The sequence below is a fragment of the Mytilus galloprovincialis genome, chromosome 5, assembly GCF_965363235.1.
Source record: "Mytilus galloprovincialis chromosome 5, xbMytGall1.hap1.1, whole genome shotgun sequence".
Lineage (NCBI taxonomy): Eukaryota > Metazoa > Mollusca > Bivalvia > Mytilida > Mytilidae > Mytilus > Mytilus galloprovincialis.
Window position 1 is genome coordinate 34,802,142 of NC_134842.1, and position 26,023 is coordinate 34,828,164.

Here is a 26,023-nt window from a genome sequence, read left to right on the forward strand (position 1 = left end):
TCTTCTGTGTGCATATTTAGTATTCGTTTAAGTGTAACATGTTTGTGGTATAAATAGCATCAACACATTTACAAAGGTTATAATTCAGAATGACAGGCACAATAGTGTTCCTGTAATAATTTAGTTAGTTAATATGTACCTGATGTACTGTCTAACATATCAAACTTTATCAAAGTGTATGACTATCAACGTCCAGCAGCAAATATTTCATATACATTCTTGATCTCACATGATCTGTAATACCACATCAAAACGACTCCGATTTTTTCAGACTAGTTTATTTTTAAGAAGATTTATTAATTATCTCATAATTTATCTAGTGAATATCATTAGAATATATACATGTAGCGATAGTTTGCGATTCAAGCTTTCGTAAAATGATATTCGTATATGCATTAAAATAGTTATACGTTTATTTTCTTGTGTTGATATTTTATAATGTCTTTGTTGAATGGTTGTTAGCATTTAATTTGCATACTTATTCTTACATTTATTAAATTTATCTTGTGTATGTTTTGGTAACAATCCAATACCGTATAATTTTTAATTAAAATAAATTATTTTATTTTATTTGCATTAAAATTGGTAGGCATCTATTTACTTCAACGAAAATTTAAGTTCGATATCCTCTTTCAGTTACAAATAAGCCTTGTTCTAATTTTACCGAAGGAAATAATGAATGTGCAATATTAATATGTCGATCACACACTGCCAGTAAATTTCAGTTTCATTTTAATGCCAATTTATGTCAAATCAACATTTAAAAGTTAATAACTGTGATCCTATTTTACGTAACAACATTCCAATATCACCTAGATGTATTGTATTGCACATGAAAAAAAAATATTTTAATACCACAGCTATAAAACTACCTGTTGTCTTTATCTAGTAACAAATAAAGTAATAAAAGGGATATTTTGTGCAAATTCAATTTCATGTTACGTTACCTTTTTTTTACAAACTAGGGCTCGTTCATGGGTATAAAACAATTATTTGTTTGTGTTAACATTCTTAAAAACATTAGTGTAGCAATTTTTAGCTGCAGATTAAAAAACAATATTAAGCCAATGTTAGGAAAATATCAATTTTTTTGGTGTCACTTTAAATTCCCCTTCTTCAACATTGTTCCTTAACAATACGAAACATACCATTTATAATAAATTTAATCATAAAATAAAATTTTTATCCAACAACAATTAATCCACTGATACTCGTGATATACTCGTCCTCGTTCATGTTTTAATCGAATGAGACTAACCACCGTAATGTAATTAGTATTCACAAGACGATAGGTGTCACTAGTTGAGCAGGAAATTACAGAATATCTTTCTACATGTATATAATGCAATATCTATCGTAATAATTAATTATTGTTCACAATTATGTTACTCTCAATAGTAAAAGAATTCTTAATGCATGAAGAGATACCAAATTTACATATCATTAGTTACACAGTGTGTCAGTGACTTAATACGATACATATGGGGTCAGTAAAATCCATATATATCGTATTAGGTCACTGGCACACTATAACGAATTTATCTTCCAGACTGTCATATTAACATGAGGAATTTTAGTCTGTTGGAGTATCAAAGTCGTCAAATATTCAATATTAACAATCTAATTCCATTGATCTATCCAAAAAATGCAGCTAATAATCCATTTTTAGCTTTATTGTTTATTGTGTTTTCTGCATGAAATATTTAGTCGTTCATCATGAATTTCTTCATCTATTCTGTTGGCGAAACGTTTCAGATTTTCTTTTTAAAGTCATTTTGTTTTTAAAAAGGACGTTACACTGCTACTAACATAATATCAAAATAAAACACACCCACTAGCCCACTATTGAATATACACAGTCTTCACGAGGTCGTTTTGTAAATGAAAATGTAAATCATGTCGTTGTTTTTCTCTCTTGAATTGTTTCACATGTTGTCCTACGGGGACCTTGAGTATAGCATACTTGACAATGTTTTTTTTTTTTTTTTGCGTATTGATGAAGTTCTCATGGTAATTGTTAATCATCATTGTCCTTTAGGCTTTTTTGGAAATCTGTCTCGTTGGTAATGTTACCACTTCTCCTTATTTATATATATTTAGTTTTCCTATTTTTATTCGGATTAGGTTATAAATAATTCGCTTTTGTTAAGCTTCTCTTTGATAATTTCTGTGGATATAGTTAGTTCAAGGAATAGTTGAAACTAACAAAATAAAAAGATTAATCGTTATTAATGATTAAACTTATTCTTTCTATTTGATCTTTCAACTGTGAAGTGAGTGCAATATTATTATTTATTACCTAACAAGTGTGGACACAGATGAGTGTGGATAGTATGTTTGGATGTTTGACAGTGTTTTATGACAAAAGGAGTTCTATGTTTTTCATATATGGTGTTATTAACTGTGTTGCACGATGACAACCAATCTGAGCATTAGGAGGGTTATTTATTTAATATTTTATTTATGATCAAGACGGGCATGGAGGAGATAGTAATTGCATTAGTTACCAAATGATTATGATAGAATATGTTCTACATCTTTGATTTTGGATACATTTTGTAGCTAGGAGAGCAACACATAATAGGTGTATTTTTTCACGTGTTTTTTTTTTTTTTTTTTTTTTTCTAAATGGGAGTTGATATCTAGATTTGAGATAAGGGATTCAGTGAATACCGACTTTGATGTAAAATGGTACTTCCTACTCCATTCTATTTGCAACGTTTATAATCTGGTATTTAGCTAAACCATTAAATAAATGATGTGAGCGGCATACGCAGTTATAAATAAATGATATAAGCAGCCGCTTGGCGCAATTTTTGCATTCAGGGAATTGCCAGACTATCTGTGTTGCCATGGAAGTATTATATTGACAATATAATACTTCCATGGTGTTACATACAATCTATTTTTCGGTTAGTAGCTAACAATGTTTGGGCTAGTGTTTTACTTTATGATATGGAGTACAGGGACCGCCAGGCACTTGAAAAATTCAAATGGGGTACTTATATATCTAATCTAAGGGAATTTCATCTTGTTCAGAAACCAGATAGTGCTACAGCAAAGGCTATTCAAGAGATCCAGAATGTGTCGCGTAGTGCAAACAATGCTAATTATAAGGATCAAAATTCAGGCTTTAATTGTTACAACAAAAAGGGGAAAGGACCCTTTCTTCCTGATGGTCGCACTATTTGTAGGCGTTTTAACACAGGTGATTGTTATCGAAAGGACTGTAAATTGGCACATCACTGTGCAATATGTTATGCTAAAAATCACAATGCTTCTCAGCACTCAACTTCATTTCAATTTCGTCAATCAAACAGTGTTTCCACACAACAGTCATCTCAACCAGAATTCAATATGCATGGTTCAAAAAACGAAGGAACTACGGGTCGTTAGACCAACACACATGGACAGAATTACTGCCAACATCATATTTTGATTACAATTTTATTATTGATGGTGTAACTAATGGTTTTAATCTGATGAATAATTTGTTTCACTGTAATTTTTGTATGTGATTTTAATGAACCTTTTATTTGTAAAAATTACAAGTCAGCGTTAGAAAATTCTGATAAGGTTGACCTGAAATTAAGGTCTGAATTTAAACTGGGTAATTATATTTTGTGCAATGAGATAGAGACTCCGAAACTTGTAAGTGCTCTTGGTGCAATACAAAAACCTAACGGTTCAATAAGATTGATTCATGACGCAGAGGTTGGCGGTATAAACTATTATGCAAGTGATACATCATGTAAATATATGGACTTAAAAGATGCATGTAAAATTATTAAAGAAGGTGATTTCCTGGCAAAAGTAGATTTGTCAAATGCATATAGAAGTGTGAAAGTGCATGCTTCTAATTACCCTTATACATAATACTGGGTTGCACTGGAGATTTCAAGGTGATAATCAGGATACATTTTTCTATGACACTAAGTTACCTTTTGGAGCAGCTCAAAGCCCAAGTATTTTTCAGAGACTAAGTAGTGCTGTGTGTAGAATTATGAAATCAAAATATAATTTTTGTGTTATTGCATATTTAGATGATTTTTTAATTATAGAGTCTACATATGATAGATGCTCTGCTGCTCTAACTTATTTGATTAAGCTATTGCGTAAATTAGGTTTTTACATAAATTGGAATAAAGTTGAAGGACCTTCACAGCGTTTAATATTTTTAGGTATTTTGATAGATACATGTAAGTTAACACTGAGTTTACCAGGTGATAAGTTAACAGAATTTTTTAATTTGTTATGTGATTTTAAAGGTAAACATAGGGCTAGTAAAAAACAAATAGAATCTCTTATTGGGAAGCTTAATTGGAGTTGCCAGGTTATAAAGGGGGGTCGCACTTTTCTTAGGCGTTTGCTAGACCTCAAGCATTCTTTGAAAGGAAGCCAACACAAAGTTATCTTGTCAGATGATTTTCAAAAAGACTTAAATTGGTGGATTCAATTTATACATGAATTTAATGGAACAGTGAATTTTATAAACAAGAAACCAATAACCAACATTCAAACAGATGCGTGCAATTTTGGTGGAGGTGCATTCTTTAACAGTGATTACTTTTATATTAATTGGAAAATTGACATGCCAGCAGTTGCAGATTTTCATATCAACATTAAAGAGACAGTTACACTTATTTTGGCCCTTTTTCATTGGCATGAACAGCTACGAGACAAACATGTCATGGTATTTACAGATAATATGACAGCACGTTCTATAATAAACAAAGGCACATGCAAATCATCATATGTTATGAATTTATTGCGACAACTTTTTTGGTTACAAGCGACTTTTAATTTCACTAAGCTCTTTTTTCTTCCTGGAAAATTTAATGTATTAGCAGACTGTGTTTCAAGATTACATGAAAAAGGACAATTATCTAAGTTGTGGAGTTTGAACTATATATACTCGTGTGGTTTTATACCATTTACTTTGAAGGAGCTTTGTTCTCATATGTCACCGGCCTTTGTATTTTACAGGTGGGGAAGAGCTTCGTGCAAGACTGTATAGTAGTGTGCAGAAATACAAAGCCTGTGGTTGGTCAGAAGGGACAAAGCGTACATACAGGACTCAATTGAATTGTTTTCATACCTTTTGCAAATTATTAGACTTGGCTTTAGTGCCCTTTTCAGCAGATAATGTGTGTTTATATATAGCATATTTAGTGGATGTTAAATCGTTTAAGTATTGTACAATTGTGAATTATTTGAATATTATTAAGCATTTACACAAAGCAAATGGACTAGAGGAGCCAATCTCCGGTAATTGGCAGATTCAGAAAGTTTTAAATGGAGTTCGTCGTTCTATAGGTGATGCACAGAAAGGTGCAGAATTAATGTCACCTCGATTACTCTTAATAATAAAAGCTAATTTAGATTTGAATTCGCAAAATGATATTTGTATTTGGTCAGCTTGCTTAATGGGATTTTATGGATTATTACGTCCAGGAAATTTTTTGCATTAAGGAAAATATGTAGAACATAGAGATATCCAAATTTGTGATGTTCACTATCATAGAAATGGTTACGTTATTGAGCTTCAGTGGACGAAAACAGTACAATTTCGTGAACGAAAATTAAATATTGTGTTACCTTCTATAGTGGGACATCCGTTGTGTCCCACTTCAGCAATAAAGGAATTATTGCATTTTCATTTTAAACGCGGTGCAAAGGAAGACTTACCTTTATTGTGCAATTTATCATATCAGATGTTTATTTCACGCATTAATAGCATTTTAATTAGCAATGATATCAAACAGCATATAACAGGTCACTCTTTTCGACGGGGCGGTGCCACTTGGTGTTTGCGCATTGGGATGTCGGACAGTATGATAAAGGATATTGGAATGTGGAAAAGTGATGCATATTTACGGTACACAGAAGTGGACTTCAGCAGAAAATTTGACATTGTGCAATCTTCCGACCTAGCTAACTTGGCAACTCCCCCTTTTTTTTGGTTGGGCTGGGGATTGTCTACCCTTCATTGTACTGATTGCATTATTAATTGCATTTTCTTATTATTAAAATTTGGCCCATTACACAGCCTTATGTTTATTTACCATATATATATATATTGCCAAACTTGGAATCAAAATAAGGGATTCAGTGAATACCGACTTTGATGTAAAATGGTACTTCATACTCCATTCTATTTGCAACGTTTATAATCTGGCATTTAGCTAAACCATTAAATAAATGATGTAAGCGGCATACGCAGTTATAAATAAATGATATAAGCAGCCGCATGGCGCAATTTTTGAATTCCCCACCCACCCATCCCAGTAGCATTGTTGAATGGGTGTGGTTAAGCATAGATTATATATATCACTTTTGCATTATATCAATTATAGGATACTACATGTATTATTATTTTTATTTTTCTATCTTTTGTGATTATTCATATATGTTTTAGCTTTCAGAATTGCATTCTGAATTGACTTTAAAGGAATATAAAGCATTTGGGGATTGTCTACCCTTCATTGTCCTGATTGCATTATTAATTGCATTTTCTTATTAATATGAGGCAGGCATTACCTGTGAATGGGGACGAAGTCTATGATTTTTTTTTTAATCAACAATGTTAAAAAGAGAAACGGAAATACCGTAACGTTTCCGATTTTGGTTCTGTTGTTAGGGATTTTAGTTGTGACGTTATTTAAGTTATGACGTCATATTGAATGTAAACAATGAAACGCTGTCATCAGGTAACGTTTTTTTTAATAACAAACATTTTTTTTTAAATGAATTAGTATTAGTTCCTTTCTTAGACTGATAAATATACATTTTATTCAAAGTCTCATGTAAACAAGACCGGAAACGGAAGTAGATTTCTGCGCAGATCCGGAAATTCAAAAACTCGACAAAAAAAAAATTGAACGATTTTGAGTTCATTAGTACAATGAAAAATTCAGGAAATTTTCCCGATTTTTTTTTTTTTTATTGAATTTTCTACTGTAATAGGGGACTTCGTCCCCATCTTAAAATTTGGCCCATTACACAGCCTTATGTTTATTTACCATATATATATATATTGCCAAACTTGGAATCAAAAACATGATATAAGGAGCCTGTAATTCAGTGGTTGTGGTTTGTTGAGGTGTTACATATTCGTTTTTCGTTTATTTTTTTAATAGAAATAAGGCCATTAGTTTTCTCGTTTTAATTGTTTTTACATTTGTCATTTCGGGGCCTTTTTATATAGCTGATTATGCGGTATTGGCTTTGTTCATTGTTGATGGCCGTACAGTGACCTGTAGATGTTAATTTCTATGTCGATTTGGTCTCTTGTGGAGAATTGTCTCATTGGCAATCATACCACTTCTTTTTTTTTTTTGTATATGTATTTGCTTACTATTTGTATGGTTCTATTTATATTACTTTGTGGTGGATCGTCAGTGTAATTCAGTCTTAGACACGTGTTACATGAGGAGCCGGTTTGTTTACAAATAATGTCACGTGAAGACGCACTGACGTCACAATTTGCATCGTTCTTGCAATACACTACAGTTCACTCATACTGAACCCATTATCATGCAAGCATGCAACGTGAATGTGATTGGTTATCAAATTATACAGACATTATGCATATACAGTTTTAGAAGAAATTAGTTCATCAGAGAGATTTTACCTTTTGACACGAATAGGTCGGGTTGACATTTTTGTCATCGGGGATTGAGATAAATGGGATTAAACTGACCGTCAAAAATGTCTAGAGATCGAAGCACATCTAGAGAACCTTATAATTAATAAGCCATACTTACCAAAATTACTCTATATTAATAAACCCTATGTAAGTTAAATTTCACAATGATAACGATAAATAATTTTGATGATGGTAATGAAGCTGGTTTAATTGGAGCTAAAAATATTCTTACTCCTATTGCCGCTTTACGTAATAAAATTTGTATAGAATTAAATTTGACTACAGTTCAGCATAAAAAAAACGTGAATATGCAGAAGCATGACAATATATTACTGATAAAGTGTGTATATATTTCTGTGAACGAAGCTGCCTGTATACTTCACTAAGGATTACATTTGAGCGCAAGGAGATCTCTATTTGTGAATCGGTTTATTAACCCCTTTAAACCCAGGGTCGAAGTTCAAGATGCTAACATATTAACGGAAATTTTAAGCGTTGCTTTAAACATTGAGGCCATCTATTTTTATTGCGGGGTTTCACATATTTAAATCGGAATTGTAGAAAAAAGGAATGTTGTTTGCAAAATCAAAACAGAAAATGATGAACACTTGATTATTTTCAGCAATACATAAATTGGATTGAGGGTCTGTGTATTCACATTATTTGTAAAACTCTCCTTGTTCCTGTGAAGCGCGTACGTTACATCGAGGCTTACTATGCTTTACATCGACGCCACAGTACTTCAACCAATCAGGGAATGTTTGTTTGGGGCATTCGACCTATTTCAACTCAGATTTTGGCACATGTTAATCGAAATTATAGAAAAAAGGAATATTGTTAGTACATATAAAATAGAAAAAGATGAATACTTTTAGCTAATGACGATTTGGATGGGGGTTCTGTGTATTCACATTATTTGTACAAATCTCCTTACTGATGCCATATTTTGGAATTTCTGTGACCTAAATGGTTCGCGAAAATTAATATTTTTATATATTGTATAGTAATAAAGAGTATTTTACTGTTTTGTTAATAATTATATTTCTATATTATTTGCTATTTTTCTGCCATTTTTTTTTTTTTTTTTTTTTTTTTTGTTCCATGGTCTATTGCACTGAAAATTATCGTTCTATTGCACCTGTGTGCAGTCTATTGCACTGACCTGTTATGACCTCTTATTCTGAAGTCTAATTAGTTGAAAGGTATTCATGTTGTCCAATCAAATTGGGTCTTTTAAACGTTCATGGTACAGCCGTTAAATTTTGAAGAATGTTTAATATGTTGACTTTAATGATTTCTTGTCGTTTAAATTACTCTGATTTCATATTCGTTTTATTGAATTTCTAAAGTATTGGTTGTGCATGTATGCTCCTTACACATCATAATTAATACAGTTATTACTTTCATGCGTTTTATTTCTAAGAATTTGTTAGAACAGACTCAGTATGTATTAGGTAATAAAACAGTTATTGAATGTGTAACAGTGCAATAGATCAAAATATATTTCCCTCGGTATGAAGATCAGCTCATTGTTCTATTGCTCTCAGCCGTTGGCAACAGATTATAGAGCAGACAGAAATCAGGATGGTACAATTATATATGCATAACATTGAGAATGTAAATGGCGAATGTGTCAAAGAGACAACCCGACCAAAGAGCAGATAACAGCCGAAACCACCTGCAAGTGATAATGGACGGCATTATAAACTCCGAAAAATATAATAGAAATTAAAACTAGAAAAATACACTTCATTTGTAAATGTATCTAGGCACGAATCCTTGCAACTTAAAAAACTACTCCAATGGAAAATGAAATTTAAAAATACGCATTATATAAAATTGGTCATTATTATTATTACTATAGGAAACCCGTATTTTTTTATAAGGGAAAGAAGTCTTCGAATTGTTTCGTTTTAAACACTGTTGTGTTTTGTAAGTGGTTGTTGTCATTTTTAACCTGGTTTTTTTTGCCATTGGGTTTTCAGATTATTTCCAAATCACTTGTAATATCCTTTTGCATCCTTTTTTACATGTTTACCGTCACCCATACCATGCATGTACGGAATTGGTCAGTAAATTCCTATATCAGTGTTAATCAGCTTTGTAAAATTATCCAGAAATTATGATTTTACATTCAATTTTTAATCCATGACCCTTCTCAATCACAAGTTCAGAGAGACGGATAAAAATATGTATAGTTTTAAAAGGATTTAAAAAAAAGACTCAAACTTAATAGTCACAATGATGGTCCGAGACCACAATTAATTCGTAGTTCATTTCTTTTAGAACATAAATGAAAATTTAAAAAATCCCAACTGCGCTTTCTCAATGAAATTTTTACAGTGTGTTGTACTACTTTTGGGACAAAGCATATCAAAATTATAGAAAACTTCATCGGCTTTAACTCAAAATATGGACAATTTTATGTTTAGGGCGTCTTGAAATCTTTTGACAGCTACCGAAGTGCTTATTTCTAACCTTTTTCAGCTGGACCAAATCACTACTTTCCTTTAAAATTCTGAACCCAACTTTTTTTACAGTGTAATTTCACCCCCCTACTTACAATTTGAGGCACAAAACAATGAGAAATAAATTTGGAAGGGGTATAAAAAATATTGGCAAGTAACCCACTGTCAACACTAGGGACTATATTTGTATTGTGGTCTAGGACCAGATTGGGATAAAATTAAGTTGAAGAATTGAGATATTATGGTTAAGTACGATTGCACTACTAATTTAATTATTGAAATGTAACAATCATATCAGTAGCCTGACCGATTAGCCGACCTTACTAAAATAATGTCATAATGACAGAGTTCTCAATAACCCCAACTTTGTAACTGGAACAAGAATTATGTGTATCTGTGATGTAGTTACAACCTTGAAAGATTCACGCACAGTGTGTACACTATTCTGAATAAAGATAACTAAACGTTTAATATATTTAATGATTTTTATAAAGCTAACACTAACTGTATATAAAATCAGATTTGTGTCAGCTGTTATTAACAACCTATCACATGGTTTGTCACTTAAGATAGATACTATTGATCATACACGTAAAGTTTTAGTTGAATAATTATGTAAATCTAATTTTAGTATTGTCCACACTAAACGATGCCGTAGGTAAATGATAGGTCACTATCTTACATGTATAATATTAGTACAATGTCACAACGACGGAATGAAACCGAGAACCTCGAGGAGATATGTTTGTGTTTTAGAGCCAAAAGGGGTGACAGCACCAGTGGTCATGAAATTCGCAATACTTACATTCTGTCAGCCTCATTTTTCTTTGTATTTACTGCATACTTAGCGATACAAAACTTACAGAGCAGTTTGAATCAGGAAGCAGGGCTAGGAGTGACATCGTTGTCGTGCTTATATGGATTTATTATCATTTCAGCTGTATTGGCACCAACTGTGTTAAAGGTTATTGGCGGGAAGTTGGCACTTGTTATTGCTTGGATACTACATATAGTCTACACTTTATGCAACTTTTATCCAACATTCGGAACTTTGATTCCTTCATCTATTTTACTAGGACTGGTGTCCGGTCCTTTATGGACAGCGCAAAGTATTTATATTACAAGAAATGCTTATTCTCTTGCAGATCGCACAGGTAAAGATGCGCATGTTTTGCTCAGTAGACTAAATGGAATCTTCTTTACAATATATGAACTAACACAAATCAGTGGAAATCTAGTGTCGTCTGCCGTTTTATATAAAAGTGCAAGCCATAGTTCCAATGCTTCATCTACGACCTGTGGTGTCAGTGATTGTCCTGCAATATCCGGAAATGCTACTGTGTTGGACCAGCCATCTTCAGATGTCGTGTACACTATGCTTGGCGTCTTTCTTGTCTTTGATGTCATTGGACTCATCTTGACTGCAACATTTTTACCTCCTTTGCCGAAGAGCCAGTGGACAGAGTCTTCTTCCATTAAGGAATCAGTGACGTCATGTTTCTTTACATTCGGTGATATGAAGATGTTGTTATTGGTACCATTTATAGCAATAATGGCGATGGAGCAGGCCGTTCTGTGGACAGATTTTACGAAGGTATGGTTGACAAGAATGATTAACTTGATATAAAAAAGAAGATGTGTTATGATTGCCAATGAGACAACTGTCCACAAGAGACCAAAATGACACAGACATTAACAACTATAGGTCACCGCACGGCCTTCAACAATGAGCAAAGCCCAAACCGCATAGTCATGACTTTATATTAGTTAATTGACTATTTATGTTTGTATAACGTGCAGGTGCAAATATTTTATGTATTTCAGGACATTAACAGGTGCTCAATTTTATAGCTGAGAATTTATATTGCAAACTAGTCAATTTCGTTCGCTTCTCTTTTGATATTGTAAAGTTTGTAGTCCACATAGATATTAATTTATCTGAGGTTGTAACTTAATTCGATGGTATTTCCACGAAGTTGCATGTCTGTATAGGATATACAATTACTTGGTATTGTAAGACATCAGCAAACATTTAATAATAATGATATGTAGCTTTAAAGGAGAGTTTTTTTTAAGCAATGATTGCATGAAATGTAATCACAACCCCATGGTACTTATTTGATATTTAAATAGTTTAAGGTTTATTACTACCTTTTATATTCACAAAATATATGGAACGATCTTAACTGTCTATACATCATATCCATGAACATTTCAAAAAAATAAATTTATGTAATATATTCTCAGATACTCAAGTCATAAAATAATGTTATACTTGTCAAAATTACATAACTTTTGCAAGGTGCAGGAATATAGTATCTGTTTAAAAAATATCAATGATGCCATTGTTAAAGTCATCTTTAAAAAATAGAGTTATCTTCCTTTGTCCAGAATTCTAGTTGAATTTTAAAATTTCATTGAACTACCAATGCTTTATACAATGCAATGTTTGATTTTACTTCCCACTGATAAATTAGAGCAATCTTTACCCTTCAGTGCTTACAAACGCTTTGATTATCTTATATTTTTAGTCTTACGTTAGCTGTCCAATTGGAATAAAAATGGTTGGCTTTATCATGGCGGCGTATGGAGGTTCAACAACTGTGTCAGCATTGGTGACGTCACGGCTAGCTAAATATACTGGGAGACAGGTTTTGTTTGCAGTAGCCATAATTATACAAATGTCCATATTCGTTGCCATGTTTGTCTTTTATCCACAAGGAAGAAGTGACTTGCCTTATTTGTTTATAATGGTAGTTATATGGGGTGTCGCCGAAGGAATATGGCAAACGCAATCAAATGGTGAGTTGTTATTCTTACTGTAAATCGCTTTCTGACTCAATATGAAATAAAAGAAGATATGGCATGATTACTGTTGAGAAAACTCTTCACAACAGACCAAAATGACACAGAAATTAACAACTATAGGTCAACGTACAACATTCAACAATGAGCAAAGCACGCACCGCAAAATCGGATATAAAAGGCCCCAAAATGACAAATGTAAAACCGTTTAATGAAAAAACTAACGGACTAATTTATGTCACAAATAACGAGCGAAAAACAAAACACACGACAACCACAAATACAGGTTCCGGACTTAGGACCAGCACATACATATAATCTCAAACTGTTCTAATCAGTTCTCAGACTAGGCCGTAGGTCCTCATACCAGGTCGTCAGAAATTCACAGCAATCTCGTAAAAAATATAACGTTCCATAAAAATCAATGCATAAAAAGTACTTACATGTAACGCAAAATACTGGTAATAGAAAATGAAAAAGCAATACTAGAAAGCAAGCTCAACATACTTAACTTATCTAACCAGTCAAGGTTTTTTTCAAATAAGCTTATAGTTGTATTTGTTATATTCTTTAGCACTGATTGGATATCTGTACCCAGAGAATACAGAGCCAGCATTTGCCAACTACCACTTCTGGAAGGCGACCAGTTTTACTGTGTATTTTGCTATCAGTACTGTGTTATGTGTAAAGACAAAGCTTATTATCGTTATGACGTTATTGTCTGTAGCGTGTGTTTTGTATGTTGCTCTAGAAGTTAAAGTTTTCTTTAAACAACGGACTGCAAATATCTCCGAGACAAAATAGTTCAATACATCTTCAAATTTATACCTTGGACAGACACCTTGGTCTTCTAATGACCGCGTAAAGACGGATACTATGAGCTATAAGTTGACAGAATGATTCGTATACAAGTATGTACACCGAATGATTCGTATACAAGTACACAGTTTGATTCGTATTCAAGTACAGGTTCATTGGCGATTGTATTAGAAAGTAAAAGATAATCAATGTATACTAAACAGGTTGTCGAAAAAACGTGTTGCGTCGAAAATGATATTACTTTTATTTATTTCATATCGGTTGAGAATAAGATTCTCTTATTGGATAAAAAGGGGTCACATGACATTCATTATTCTTCAGTAACGAATTTCATCGGTCATTAACAGAACAAAACGGACCAGAAAACCGGTCGTTAACGAACTTTTACGTGATAATGACCGATGAGGCGTGGTTTCCGTCTGATAATGACCGTTGGGGCGTGGTTTCCGTCTGATAATGACCGTTGGAGCGTGGTTCTCTGTTAATAACCGGTGAGCGTGGTTTCTCTGTTTAGAGAGATGTACCTTTTATAAAACATGTTCCTGTTTTTAATATTATATATAAGTTGTTGAATTGTTTTTTATATGTTTTCGTTAATTATAAAATTAAAGAGAACTAAATTAAGTATTTATATACTGAAAAATTGCAATTAAATGAATGACAGTATTACTACGACTGGTCTTCACTCTTTGCCATAGAAATCGTACAACTACTCGAGTTCGCTTAAGGCATTTTTAATTTATGAGAATTTTCCAAAACATGGTTTCTCAATGAAATAAACATAATAGTTCTTGAAAAACTGGCCATTATCGTGATACATGGACTGCCTGTAGGAAAGTGGTATTGACTGCGACAGCGATAATGACATCGCCTTCGGCTCAGTCATTATCACTATCTTAGTCAATACCACTGTCCTGTGTGCAGTCCATATATCACGATAATGACCAGTTTTTCAAGAACTATTATATAAATATTTTGTATAAAATCATTGGTATAAATTCTGATCTTGCTTTTTTAAGACAAACATTTATATGTTACGGCACTTCATGACAATAATAAAACTATTTTGTTATTGTATCATTTTTTTGTGATGTCAAGTTTCGAAATTATAAATCAAACATTGTAGAAGAAAAAGCGTCGTCCAACTTTTTTGGCTTCTATCAAAGGCCTTGGTCGAATTGCAAGGTTTCTGACTTTGGGTTAGACACATGAATATGGAGAGAGGATATACTTGTTTTAAGCCTCAACTCTTGCCCTTATAATCTCGGGCAAATTACAGAAAGAAGCTTACAAATATGCTTTCAGGAATAAACTTTAAGCTTTGCTCATTGTTGAAGGCCATACGGTGACCTATAGTTGTTAAAGTCTGTGTCATTTTGGTCTCTTGTGGACAGTTGTCTCATTGGCAATCATACCACATCTTCTTTTTTATATTTAAACTAACCAACAACGTTAATTTACTAGATGACAGTCAATAGACACATGAACAGCAGAACAAAAGTAAACAATTAAGATATCGTATCAAATTTTATCAAAATCAATCTCAAACAACTTAAGCTGTTGATTTTGAATCTCTAATATCAGTGGCTGTACTTCAGAGTTATTGCATGCAGCAGCATCATAAACAGTTTACTAAGTGTCGGTCGTATGTAATGCGGTGTACACACGTACAGAATTAATGTATATCATCGGTATATGGACATCATTCGTAAATATAGCTCAACATGCAGACTTCTTATACGTTCAGGTATTTCACATCCAATTTTTTATGGAAATATTCTTTATAAAGCACAAAAATGTCAGTATTCACCTCAGAAACTAACAAAACCTTTAAATAGACTTATCAAGAAGGGATATAGTTACGATACTGTTGTCAGGTTACTAAAGATTGCTTATTTTGGCGTTAATATTGATTCACTTATAGGGTCTTTGCATCGGAACTAAACACATTTATTAAAAAAAACAGTTGTTGGCATGACACGGGTTATGTTCTTCTCATATATGTTATGATGGTATGATACTAAACCCCTAACGGGAAGGATTGTGCCTGATATTCATATGATGAAATCATAATCTTTCAATCAGTTTAATTGAAGTCTGGAGCTGGCATGTCAGTAACTGCTAGTAGTCTGTTGTTATTTATGTATTATTGTCATTTTGTAAATTTTCTTTAGTTACATCTTCTGACATCAGACTCGGACTTCTCTTGAATTGAATTTTAAATGTGCGTATTGTTATGCATTTACTTTTCTACATTGGCTAGATGTATAGGGGGAGGGTTGAGATCTCATAAACATGTTTAACCCCGCCGCATTTTTGCGCCTGTCCCAAGTCAGGAGCCTCTGGTCTTTGTTAGTCTTGTATTTTTTTAATTTTAGTTTCTTGTGTACAATTCGGAAATTAGTATGGCGTTCATTATCACTGAATTAGTATATATTTGTTTAGAGGCCAGCTGAAGGACGCCTCCAGGTGCGGGAATGTCTCGCTACATTGAAGACCTGTTAGTGACCTTCTGTTGTTGATTTTTCTATGGTCGGGATGTTGTCTCTTTGACACATTCCCCATTTCCATTCTCAATTTTATATACATTTAAAAAAAAAACGAACTGAACATTTGATTCCTGCTGAGATGTATTTTTTTTATGCCCCCGCCATAGCGGAATTGCAAAATTTAGTTTTTGTTCTGTTACTTACAAAATGAAAGTTTGCCTCAACCATATGTTATGACACTTATACACTATGCTTATTACCACGAAAAAAAACCAGATCAAGTTTGAATTTTTGTGGCGTCGCTCTAACCGTTCTAAAGTTATGCCCCTTTATAAATGGAAAAATTACAAAAAAATCGTTTTCGTTTTTTCACTAAGTTTGTCTCAACGAAATGATTGAAACAGACACACAAGGCTTATTACAACAAAACACAGATGAAGTTTTTAGAAATAAGATGTTGTATGAGACGTCTCTCCATCCAAGTCACAATGTGTAAAAAAAGTTAACAATTATAGTCGGCCTTCAACACGGATCATTGGTTCCCACCGAACAGCAAACTATAAAAGCCCCCCCCCCCCCCCCTTTCCAAATGACTAGTATAAAATAATTCAAACTGGAAAACCAATAAGTTTTAATGGTTACATGTTTTGTGCCTGTATCGATCTGATGAATCGATATGAAGAGTTAAGCCCTTTGTAACTGATATTTATAATAGTTTGTTCATATATAATTGTTCTGTTTTACCACTGTTCTAGGTTAGGGAAAAGTAAAATCACAAAAATACTGAACTCTGTGAGGAAAATTCAAAACGGAAAATTCCTAATCAAATGGCAAAATCAAAGGATAAAACCACAGGCACTTGTCTCAGAAAAAAAATTTCCTATATATAGGAAATTTTTTTTTCTGAGACAAGTGCCTGTGGATAAAACACATCAAACGAATGGACAACAACTTCCATATTCCTGACCATACAGTATGTTCAGGACCCTGTATTTCTGACAGTGGACGTCGTTTGTTGCTGTATATCAAGTGAAATACCTTTCTAATGAATCACAAAAACAGAGTAGGTGCGTTCGAATAGCTATTTTTTTTTTTACTGAAAGTACTTGACGACAGTCTTTCAAGTTGGATGATGAAAATAATTTCTTCAAAAAATTATAATTTTTTTGTGTGTGAAAACTAGGGTTTATAGTCTTCAACTACTAAAAAAATCTAATCTGCCCTTCCACGAAATATTTAATTAGAATTTTTTTAAATGTATATGAATTTTCGAAAATTCCATTTGTCTTTTAAAATACAACTGACATATAAGGATCGTAATGGTGCAATGTGGATAAATTTATCGGTTTCCGGGAGCAAAATTGGCAGCGCGTCACCCCTACAATGGCTTCCATTTCCACGATTGTGAAAATGAACTGGCGTAATGGGGAGATAATTTTGACGAAGTAGAATCCTGACTGTTACAATTGATTGAAACTTTAAACTATCGACAAACAGGAATAAGCTGTATTATATGGCAGATATAAAAATAAAGATGTTTACCACCTACAAATCAACATCTTTAAGCTACAGAAAACATTCCCTTCACAGAATCCAGGAAATGTTATGACGAATGTACATTTATAATAAGGGGCCAGCTGAAGCCCTACTCCAAGTTTAGGATTTTCTACGTCGAAAACCTATTTGTGGCCACACTGTTTTCTGCTCTTGGTCGGGCTTTTGTCTCTTCGTTGAATAAGACAAGGGTTTTTTTAAGTATGATTCGTCCATTCATGAAACGGTATATATGTTCCGGACCATACGCGCGTTTTCCGGGTTATAAGGATGATAATCGTTGAACATTAATTGCGTCAGGCATAACCCTTCAATGTGTCATTTATAATTAAGAGATCCTAAAATAAAATGTATAGACGTTGCGCACGATGTTGGTACGAATTCCATTTTGCTATTGATTAGCATGAAAACAAATACGTAGACTGGTCAGTTCCTTAAAAATATAGTGATTTACATTAGACTTGAAAATAAAGAAAAAAAGGACCGAAATTTAAAATGTCAAGAATAACAACACTTTAATTATGCCATTTTTACGCAAAAACGTCACGTCCAACGTTTCATTTGTGTGCAAAAGATCGGACTTCCATTTCTTTCCATCGTTTTACTTTTCTGATCATCGTAAAAATTCACAAGAGTATTGCTATTGTTATTGTTATTCGCGTGTTAAAGCAAAATCCATATGATCTTGCCCATATGCGTACCGTCCAATTACGAATATGGTCCGGAACATCTATTTTAATTCGTAGTACCTTCCCTTATTATAAAACAACATGTTTACTTCGCCCAAATCTTTATATGCGTGTCCCAAGTCAGGAGCCTGTAGTTCAGTGGTTACCGTTGGTTCATGTCATATATGTTTTTATACCACCGCAAAAAAAATATTAACAGAAGGTGCAATACCACTAAAGGAAATTAGAGACCCTAAAAGGGCCCAAATAAGCATTTTCCTTGGTTTTTGCACAATTATAACTTTAGTAAAAGTTAATAGAAATCTATGGAATTTTAACACAAGGTTTATGACCACAAGAGGGAGGTTTGGATTGATTTTGGGAGTTTTATTTCGATTAGTTTCGGAATTAGGAGTTAAAAAAGGCCCAAATAAGCATTTTTCTTGGTTTTCGCAAAATAAATTTAATGAATATCTATTACATTTAAAAACAAGGTTGACAACCCAAAAAGGAAGGTTGTGATTGATTTGAAGAGTTTTGGTCCTAATAGTTTAGGAATTTGGGGCCTTTTGGGTTCAAAATTAAACTTTGTTTGATTTCATCAAACATTTAAATATATGGGGTTCCTTGATATGCCCAATCTAACCGTGTATTTAGAATCTTGATATTTGGTCCCGTTTTCAAATTGGTTTATATTAAGGTCCAAAGGGACCAAAATCAAATATAGTTTGATTTTAACAAAAACTGATTTCTTGGGGTTCTGTGATATGCTGAATCTTAACATGTACTTAAATTTTTTATTATTAGTGCAGTTTTCAAGTTAGTTCAAATCGAGGTAAAAAATTAAACTTTGTTTGATTTCAACAAAAATTGAATGTACATGTATGGGGTTCTTTGATATGCTGAATCTAACCATATGTATTTAGATTTTTGACATTTGGACCCAGTTATCAAATTGGTCAGCATAACTTGAGGTCTAAAGGTTTCAAAATTGAACTTTATTAGAATTCTTCAAAAATTTAATTCTTGGGATTCTTTGATATGCTGAATCTAACCATGTATTTTGATTTTGGATTTAAAAGTTTTTTTAGTTTACTTTCTTAGACCACATTCATTCTGTGTCATAAACCTATGTTGTTTCAACTATTTAATCACAATCCAAATTCAGAGTTGTATCAAGCTTGAATGTTGTGTCCATACTTTCTCCAACTGTTCAGGATTCAACTTCTGCGGTCGTTTAAAGCTGCGCCCTGCGGAGCACCTGGTTTGTAAATCGTTTTGTTATAAATTAGACCGTTTGTTTTCTCAATTGAATTTTGGCATATTTCTCATGTACATGTAGGGGTATTTTATAGACGACTATATGGTATAGGGTTTCCTCATTGTTGAAGCTTGCACGGTTGTCTTTATAAATAATTGCTCATATCCACTTTATTATAACTTTGATGGATAGTTGTCTCATTGGCAATAATACCACATATCCTTACTTTTATATCGGACTTGTTCTTTCAATCAGTAGGTTAGTCATATAAAAGTTCATATGGATTTTCAAAAAAAGAGGCTTGTTTTTTATGTTTCTTTTTATTTTAATCCAACATATATCATTTGCAACAGAATGATCATTAAAATAGCAAGTTCATATGATACAAGTTATTAGAAAATGTAAAATATTTGAACTTGAGTTAAACTCATTTTGAGTTTTTTACAATTTTAATGTCTTTATAATATTTTTTCTTGTTGACAATATAGGTTATCATTTCGAAATTGAAAATAAATCTCCCAATGATACATCTCCCAGATCCTGACAAAGTTAACATATTTTAACCAATCCTCATACATTCGCAAGACACACAATAATAAATACATAACAATTGCTCAAACTGTCATCCAGATGAAGCAGTATACAAATTCTCAACATACATACACTGATATGCTTCAGCTAGGAATCAACAATGATATCCAATACTTTTAACACATTCATTTCATAGCAAACATTATAGGTATCTAGATGATACATACAAAAATAGTATTAAAAGAAAATAAAAATATACCAATTTTACAAAATTCAAGATATGAATATGTGCGTAATGCTTGACATTTTAAAATGTAGGAAAACTATGATCATAAGGGAGATAACTTTCATTTTGTTAATACAAAGAAGGGGAAATAAGTCAATTATCAGCAGCGAAGTTGAATTCTCAAGATGTCCGTGAGGTCTATTCCAGTAAGATCTATTTTCCTTGTTGTAGCCTGTAGTGAATGTCGTCATATAGTCCAAATTTCAGTTGAAGTCCTGAAAACGTTCTACCATAAATTCCACAATTATAATACCATACAGATTCAAATTCTTCCGTTTCTCTAAGTCTCTTAATTAAGCCCATATTTCTTTGAGTAACGTTATCCACAAACTTAATCTTACTAGTCAATTCTTTTCTACATCTCATAATCTTACGTTTAACATCACTGTTGAATAGTTTAACAATAACTGGATATGGTCCGGCCTTTTGAGACGGTATTCGGTGGATTGCAACCACGTCTCTTTCTTCTAATTGAACATTTAGTTCATTTTTGACAAATTCCATGAAGTCCTTTCTTAGATCTTGTTGTTCCTTTCTTGGAAAATTAAGTATTTTAATGTTATTTTTTCTTGAATACTGCTCGTTATAATTGCTGCTTATATCAGCTTGTTTTGAAAGTCGACTTGTTCTATTAAGGTCTCTTCTTATTGTTGAATTTGGATACTGTAAAGCTGACATCTGTTTCTTTAAATCTTCGTTTTCTAGAACTAAAACATCCAATTGCTGTTGCATTTCATGTTTAACTTCTTCAGCTTTTTCATCAATCTTGTGTTGCAATGTTATTTCAAATTCGTTCATCAGATTTTTAACAATTACAGTAACTACTTGCTCAAGATCACTAGCTTTTACCAGATCCTTTGTTACTCTGTCAAATTCTTCTCTCTTTGTCACAACTTCAAGTTTTGATTTAATGTCATCGATATCTTTTTGAAAGTTTTTTATACTAGATAAGTCTGCACTATTATTTGAATCACTAGATACGTCTGAATGGGTGCGTTTTTTAGGTGGTTTATCCTTATCCACTTTTGCTGTAAGCAATGAATTCCCAGGTTTAGATGTAGATTTTTTGTTTGCAGATTTATAACCAGCTACTGTTTGCCATGCAGACATACTGTGCATATAACTTCACCTCTGGGAATAAAAATCAAGAATCAAATATCAGTATGAATCGTTATATGTGGGTTATGGGTTTAATAAGAATGTTGTCGTTCTCCTATATTGGAGGTGAAGAATACATACAAAAAAAGATACATATATATATACCTGATGAAAAATCATTCAGAAGACACCTATTTCTCCTGTTGAAAATAACGCAACACAAGTTATATCATTATATTGTTAATTTCCCTTATCAAATACCTCACACAATGTTATCCATTCAACCAAAAAATGATTTTGGGGGCTTTGTTTGCAGAGTCAACAACATACATGTATTTGTCATGGGAGATAAGACAGTTGTTACGATATATTAGCTATTTGATGATACATGTAGATGTAGCACCAGTGTTTAATGGCACATCTAGTTTAAAAGGTGTTGTATTGAAACAACGAAATAGCATTAACAAAGGTTGAACATGCAACTATTGAAATATCAATAAAGATCAAATTATTTTTCTATTTTTGAAATATACTTTTAAATATGTTTAATATGTTTAAAAACACTTATTCAACAATAATCATGAAGGTTGAATGTGTGGTCATTGTTCATTGTTGTAATTCAGGAAATTTTCATAAACAAACACATGTTTTAATTAAAATATGATTAATTGTTAGCTGTACGAGATATCAAAATTATTTTTAACCTTCATTTATACATTTATTATGAATATTTTTCAGTAAGATGAGAATAAGAAATAGCAATTCTAATATGACGTGCTTCTTTCGCTTTGTAAACAACAGTGTGTGAAAAATCTCGATATATCTATACTTGGCGCAGACTCAGAGATATACATAATAATGGATGTTACAATATACCTCCCACGTAAATCCACATGTTTGCAAACGCTTTGACAATTTTATTGTATTAGAAATTATAATAAAACAAAAGACAAAAGAACTATATTCTTATTCGGATGCATAATAAAAAGAATTAATATATTGCCACTAGTTTTGTTTATTTCCTAAATATAGTAACACAGCTATATTTTGTGCAATGTCAATTTCATCATGGAACATTTTCTCTAAAATTAGGGCTTCATTAAGGGATGAAAATAAGCTTGATACATGTATTTATGTTACTATTTAAAAGTTATCAATATACTAATTTAAGTTGCAGTATAAAAACAATATTTAGTCAATGTCACAAAAATATAAACTTTTTTGTAACCATCGAAGTTCGTATAATATTGTATTAAAATGGAATTATGAGGTAGGTTTTGTTTTGTTTTCCCATTTGATTTCAGCGAGTCAACATGGCAGCTCCTTCGTTACGAAATGTCAATTTTGGATTTGACGGTAGTTTACGAGAAAACATGTAAATTAAAAATCGGAAATATTGGGTTTGAGAATTAAACATATTTTTTCTGGCGGTTATTAACGAAATAATCAATGCAAGCTAAAGATTGATGAGAATATTTTAGCTATATCTAACAAGGAGTAAAAAAGAACAGCTACACACACGGCATACCCACCCTCGCTTCAGTATTTGAATGAGCTTATTTGTCCTATTAGAATCGAAATAATTCATGGAAGCCATAGATTTGTTGTAAATTTACACTTGGCCTGGGCCGTGATATTCGTTAATTTTATCCCTCGTTAACGCTCAGGATAAAATTCGAAAATCACGGCCCAGGCCATGTGTAAATTTCCAACAAATCTAGTATGGCTTCCATGAATTATTTCTTAAATATACCAGATTCCAGGAAAGGATCTTGCCATTTTTAAAAGGGGGACCAAACCCATGATAAAGGAGGGTTCCAACTATATGTTCATATTCAAATACATTGATTGTCAAAAAAGGGGGTTCCAACCCCCGTAGCCTACTCCTTGGTTCCGCCAATGAATTCCCATGATGCATCAGCACAAAAGGGGAAAATATATACCTGACATGTTATTCCAAATCCTAATATAGCTAAATCATATGTACTTTTTTAAAACAATGTCTTTTTAAGTATTTTTTAATTAGTATTCAAATGAAGTACATTAAAAGGTATATTTAAGATTTTACACATCGTAGTATAACTATTCTATTATTACCAGAAAATTAATTATCCGAAGTCAAATACCTCAATATGACGCTTGTTTTTACACAGAAGTAATTTGGTATTCTGTTGCTGTTCTTATGTGTCAGTGTGATGGCCTTTCAATTAGTCTCGTAGAGTATCGTGACGGGGAACGTTATCAATCACTGGGATACGACTTGGACAAACTAGGGACTGCCGCCATTACAAACAACAAGGTAGGTAAAACTTGAATCCAATTTAACAAATTATACAAATTTTCAACATTGTATAAGACATCAGCATACATGTATATAGACGTTACAAAATCATGGTGATTTGAAAGGCGTTTTATGTCCTTATATGTTGGTTATGGCCCAACATGCATTATGGATAAAATTGACAAATAAAATACCTTTGGATTATGTTAAAATATGATAATCTTTATAGAATATTACAAGTTTTCAATGTCTGTTAATTATTTTTGTTGGATTGCTGTCTTATTTCAGTATATTCCACATTTACCTCTTAATATAGTAAATAATTATTCATTTAAAAACATACTATCGAGGTTTGGTGAATCCAGATGGGTAGCCTTACAGATGTCAGTTGTTTTTCAAACATATTATAATCGTATCGCGAGCCTAGTACGTAACGCAAGTTTTAGTCCCCTAAAAAAGACTTGTTCATGCCATTGCGGCCATGTTTTTGTTTATGGGGGAAGCCATATTACTCGGAGAGGACCACCGACATTTGATCTAACTCACAACCTTCGTGGTCCTGTAAATAAAATACTTAGACCTACGATGCTTCATTTTTTATAATTTTTAATCAGATCGACCACATATACACATATTTTGTTGAAATCCCTAAACGTTTTAAAACTATTTTATATTTTTATTTGATGGGTTATGAAATTTTACTGTATCTTTTCATATAGTGACAGAGTTTTAATCTAATTAAATATATATTTCATTTTCACCAACTAGGAACAGAATGTTAGCGCTTACATTAGCAAGTTTGTTGTTACCGACATGTTTGTGTCAGCAGATGGGAGGAATGTGGAATGGTGGAGGTGGAGCAGGAGGTGCTGGTGCAACTGAAGGTGGAGCAGGAGGTACATGGAATCCACAAGCGGGTGGAATGGGAGGAGGAGGCGGAATGGGTTTCGGTGGACAAGGTTTCGGTCCAGTTCCCCCAGAATTCGCCGCTGCTATGGGTGGTGGATTCAATACACAACCACCACCGATACCGCAAAGTATGATGGGTGGAGGTGGCGCAATGATGGGAGGACACGGAATGGGAGGTCAAGGTATGATGGGTCACGGTACTGGAATGATGGGCGGTGGTGGAGGGATGATGGGAGGACAGGGTATGATGGCAGGTAATTACCCAATGTATCCGGGTATGATGGGTAACGGAATGATGGGAGGTATGGGAGCACCACAGCCTGGAGCTCCAGGTGGCCAACAGCCAGGACAGAAACCGACAACGAAAGCACCAGCTGTGGAATATGAAGCACCAGAACATCCTATCACTACGAAAGCTCCTAAAAAAATGAATGCTGCTTGGCAGAAAATGAAACAGGGACACGGAAGTGGAGCAGCCATATCAGCACCAGGTCAAGTACCAAATGGCGGCCATGGACATGGACCACATGATCAACAATTCCAACAAAATGCAATGCGTCACCAACAAATGCAACAACAAATGCATAGACAGTATCAAATGCAGATGCAGAATGGTAACCAGCAATCAAATCAAAGACAACAACAACCACAATCTAAACAACAACCACAATCTAAACAACAGCCACAATCACAACAACCGCAGAACCAAGAACAACAACCAAGTTATACACAACAACAAAAAATAGGAATTATGGCAAGATTTAGTAACTCTATGAATCAAATGATGTCAACTTTCAATTCCATTCGTGCTAGCTTAGGAAAGCTTATAAGTACATTATCCAAATTTGTAAAATTACAGTAGTGTGCTGCTAACCTGTCTCTTAGTGTGCGTGCAATAACTGTCTAATTTATTAGAGAATCAATTGTGAAATGAACAATTCACGGAATTTCCCGCTAAAATTCATATTTTATAGATTTCAATGTTACTTTTATGCTATGCATGAAGGCATATGATGTTTAGCAAATATCGTTGTGTTTTAAATGTTGACCTATATTTCATGAATTGTTTGTAAAGGATAGTAAATTGACATCAGTAATATGTAAATGACTTTTAATTTTAATTTTAAACGGAATTACTCTAAAATGTCAAAACGATTGTCTTTACAAGAATTACATTTAATATGATGATTAAACAATTCGCTTACA

The 26,023-nt window shown here is 33.0% G+C and overlaps 2 protein-coding genes across 2 annotated transcripts; both read left to right on the forward strand.

Annotated features, from left to right (window-relative positions):
- Window positions 1-10,735: 10,735 nt before the first annotated feature.
- On the forward strand, window positions 10,736-13,979 carry LOC143074458 (protein unc-93 homolog A-like). Its single transcript, XM_076249908.1, has 3 exons — window positions 10,736-11,710; window positions 12,648-12,918; window positions 13,496-13,979. Exons 1-3 carry the CDS (start codon window positions 10,799-10,801, stop codon window positions 13,723-13,725), a joined length of 1,413 nt encoding a protein of 470 aa, XP_076106023.1. The 5' UTR covers window positions 10,736-10,798; the 3' UTR covers window positions 13,726-13,979.
- Window positions 13,980-23,806: 9,827 nt separating this feature from the next.
- Window positions 23,807-26,023, forward strand: LOC143075687 (uncharacterized). The gene is made up of 2 exons (XM_076251228.1): window positions 23,807-23,926; window positions 24,677-26,023. Exon 2 carries the CDS (start codon window positions 24,684-24,686, stop codon window positions 25,677-25,679), a length of 996 nt encoding a protein of 331 aa, XP_076107343.1. The 5' UTR covers window positions 23,807-23,926; window positions 24,677-24,683; the 3' UTR covers window positions 25,680-26,023.

Coding starts and splice junctions, on each gene's coding strand:
- LOC143074458 (XM_076249908.1), top strand. CDS start 10,799: ATGTATAATATTAGTACAATGTCACAACGACGGAATGAAACCGAGAAC. Junction 11,711..12,647: donor TGTGGACAGATTTTACGAAG/GTATGGTTGACA, acceptor TTATATTTTTAG/TCTTACGTTAGCTGTCCAAT. Junction 12,919..13,495: donor ATGGCAAACGCAATCAAATG/GTGAGTTGTTAT, acceptor TATATTCTTTAG/CACTGATTGGATATCTGTAC.
- LOC143075687 (XM_076251228.1), top strand. CDS start 24,684: ATGTTAGCGCTTACATTAGCAAGTTTGTTGTTACCGACATGTTTGTGT.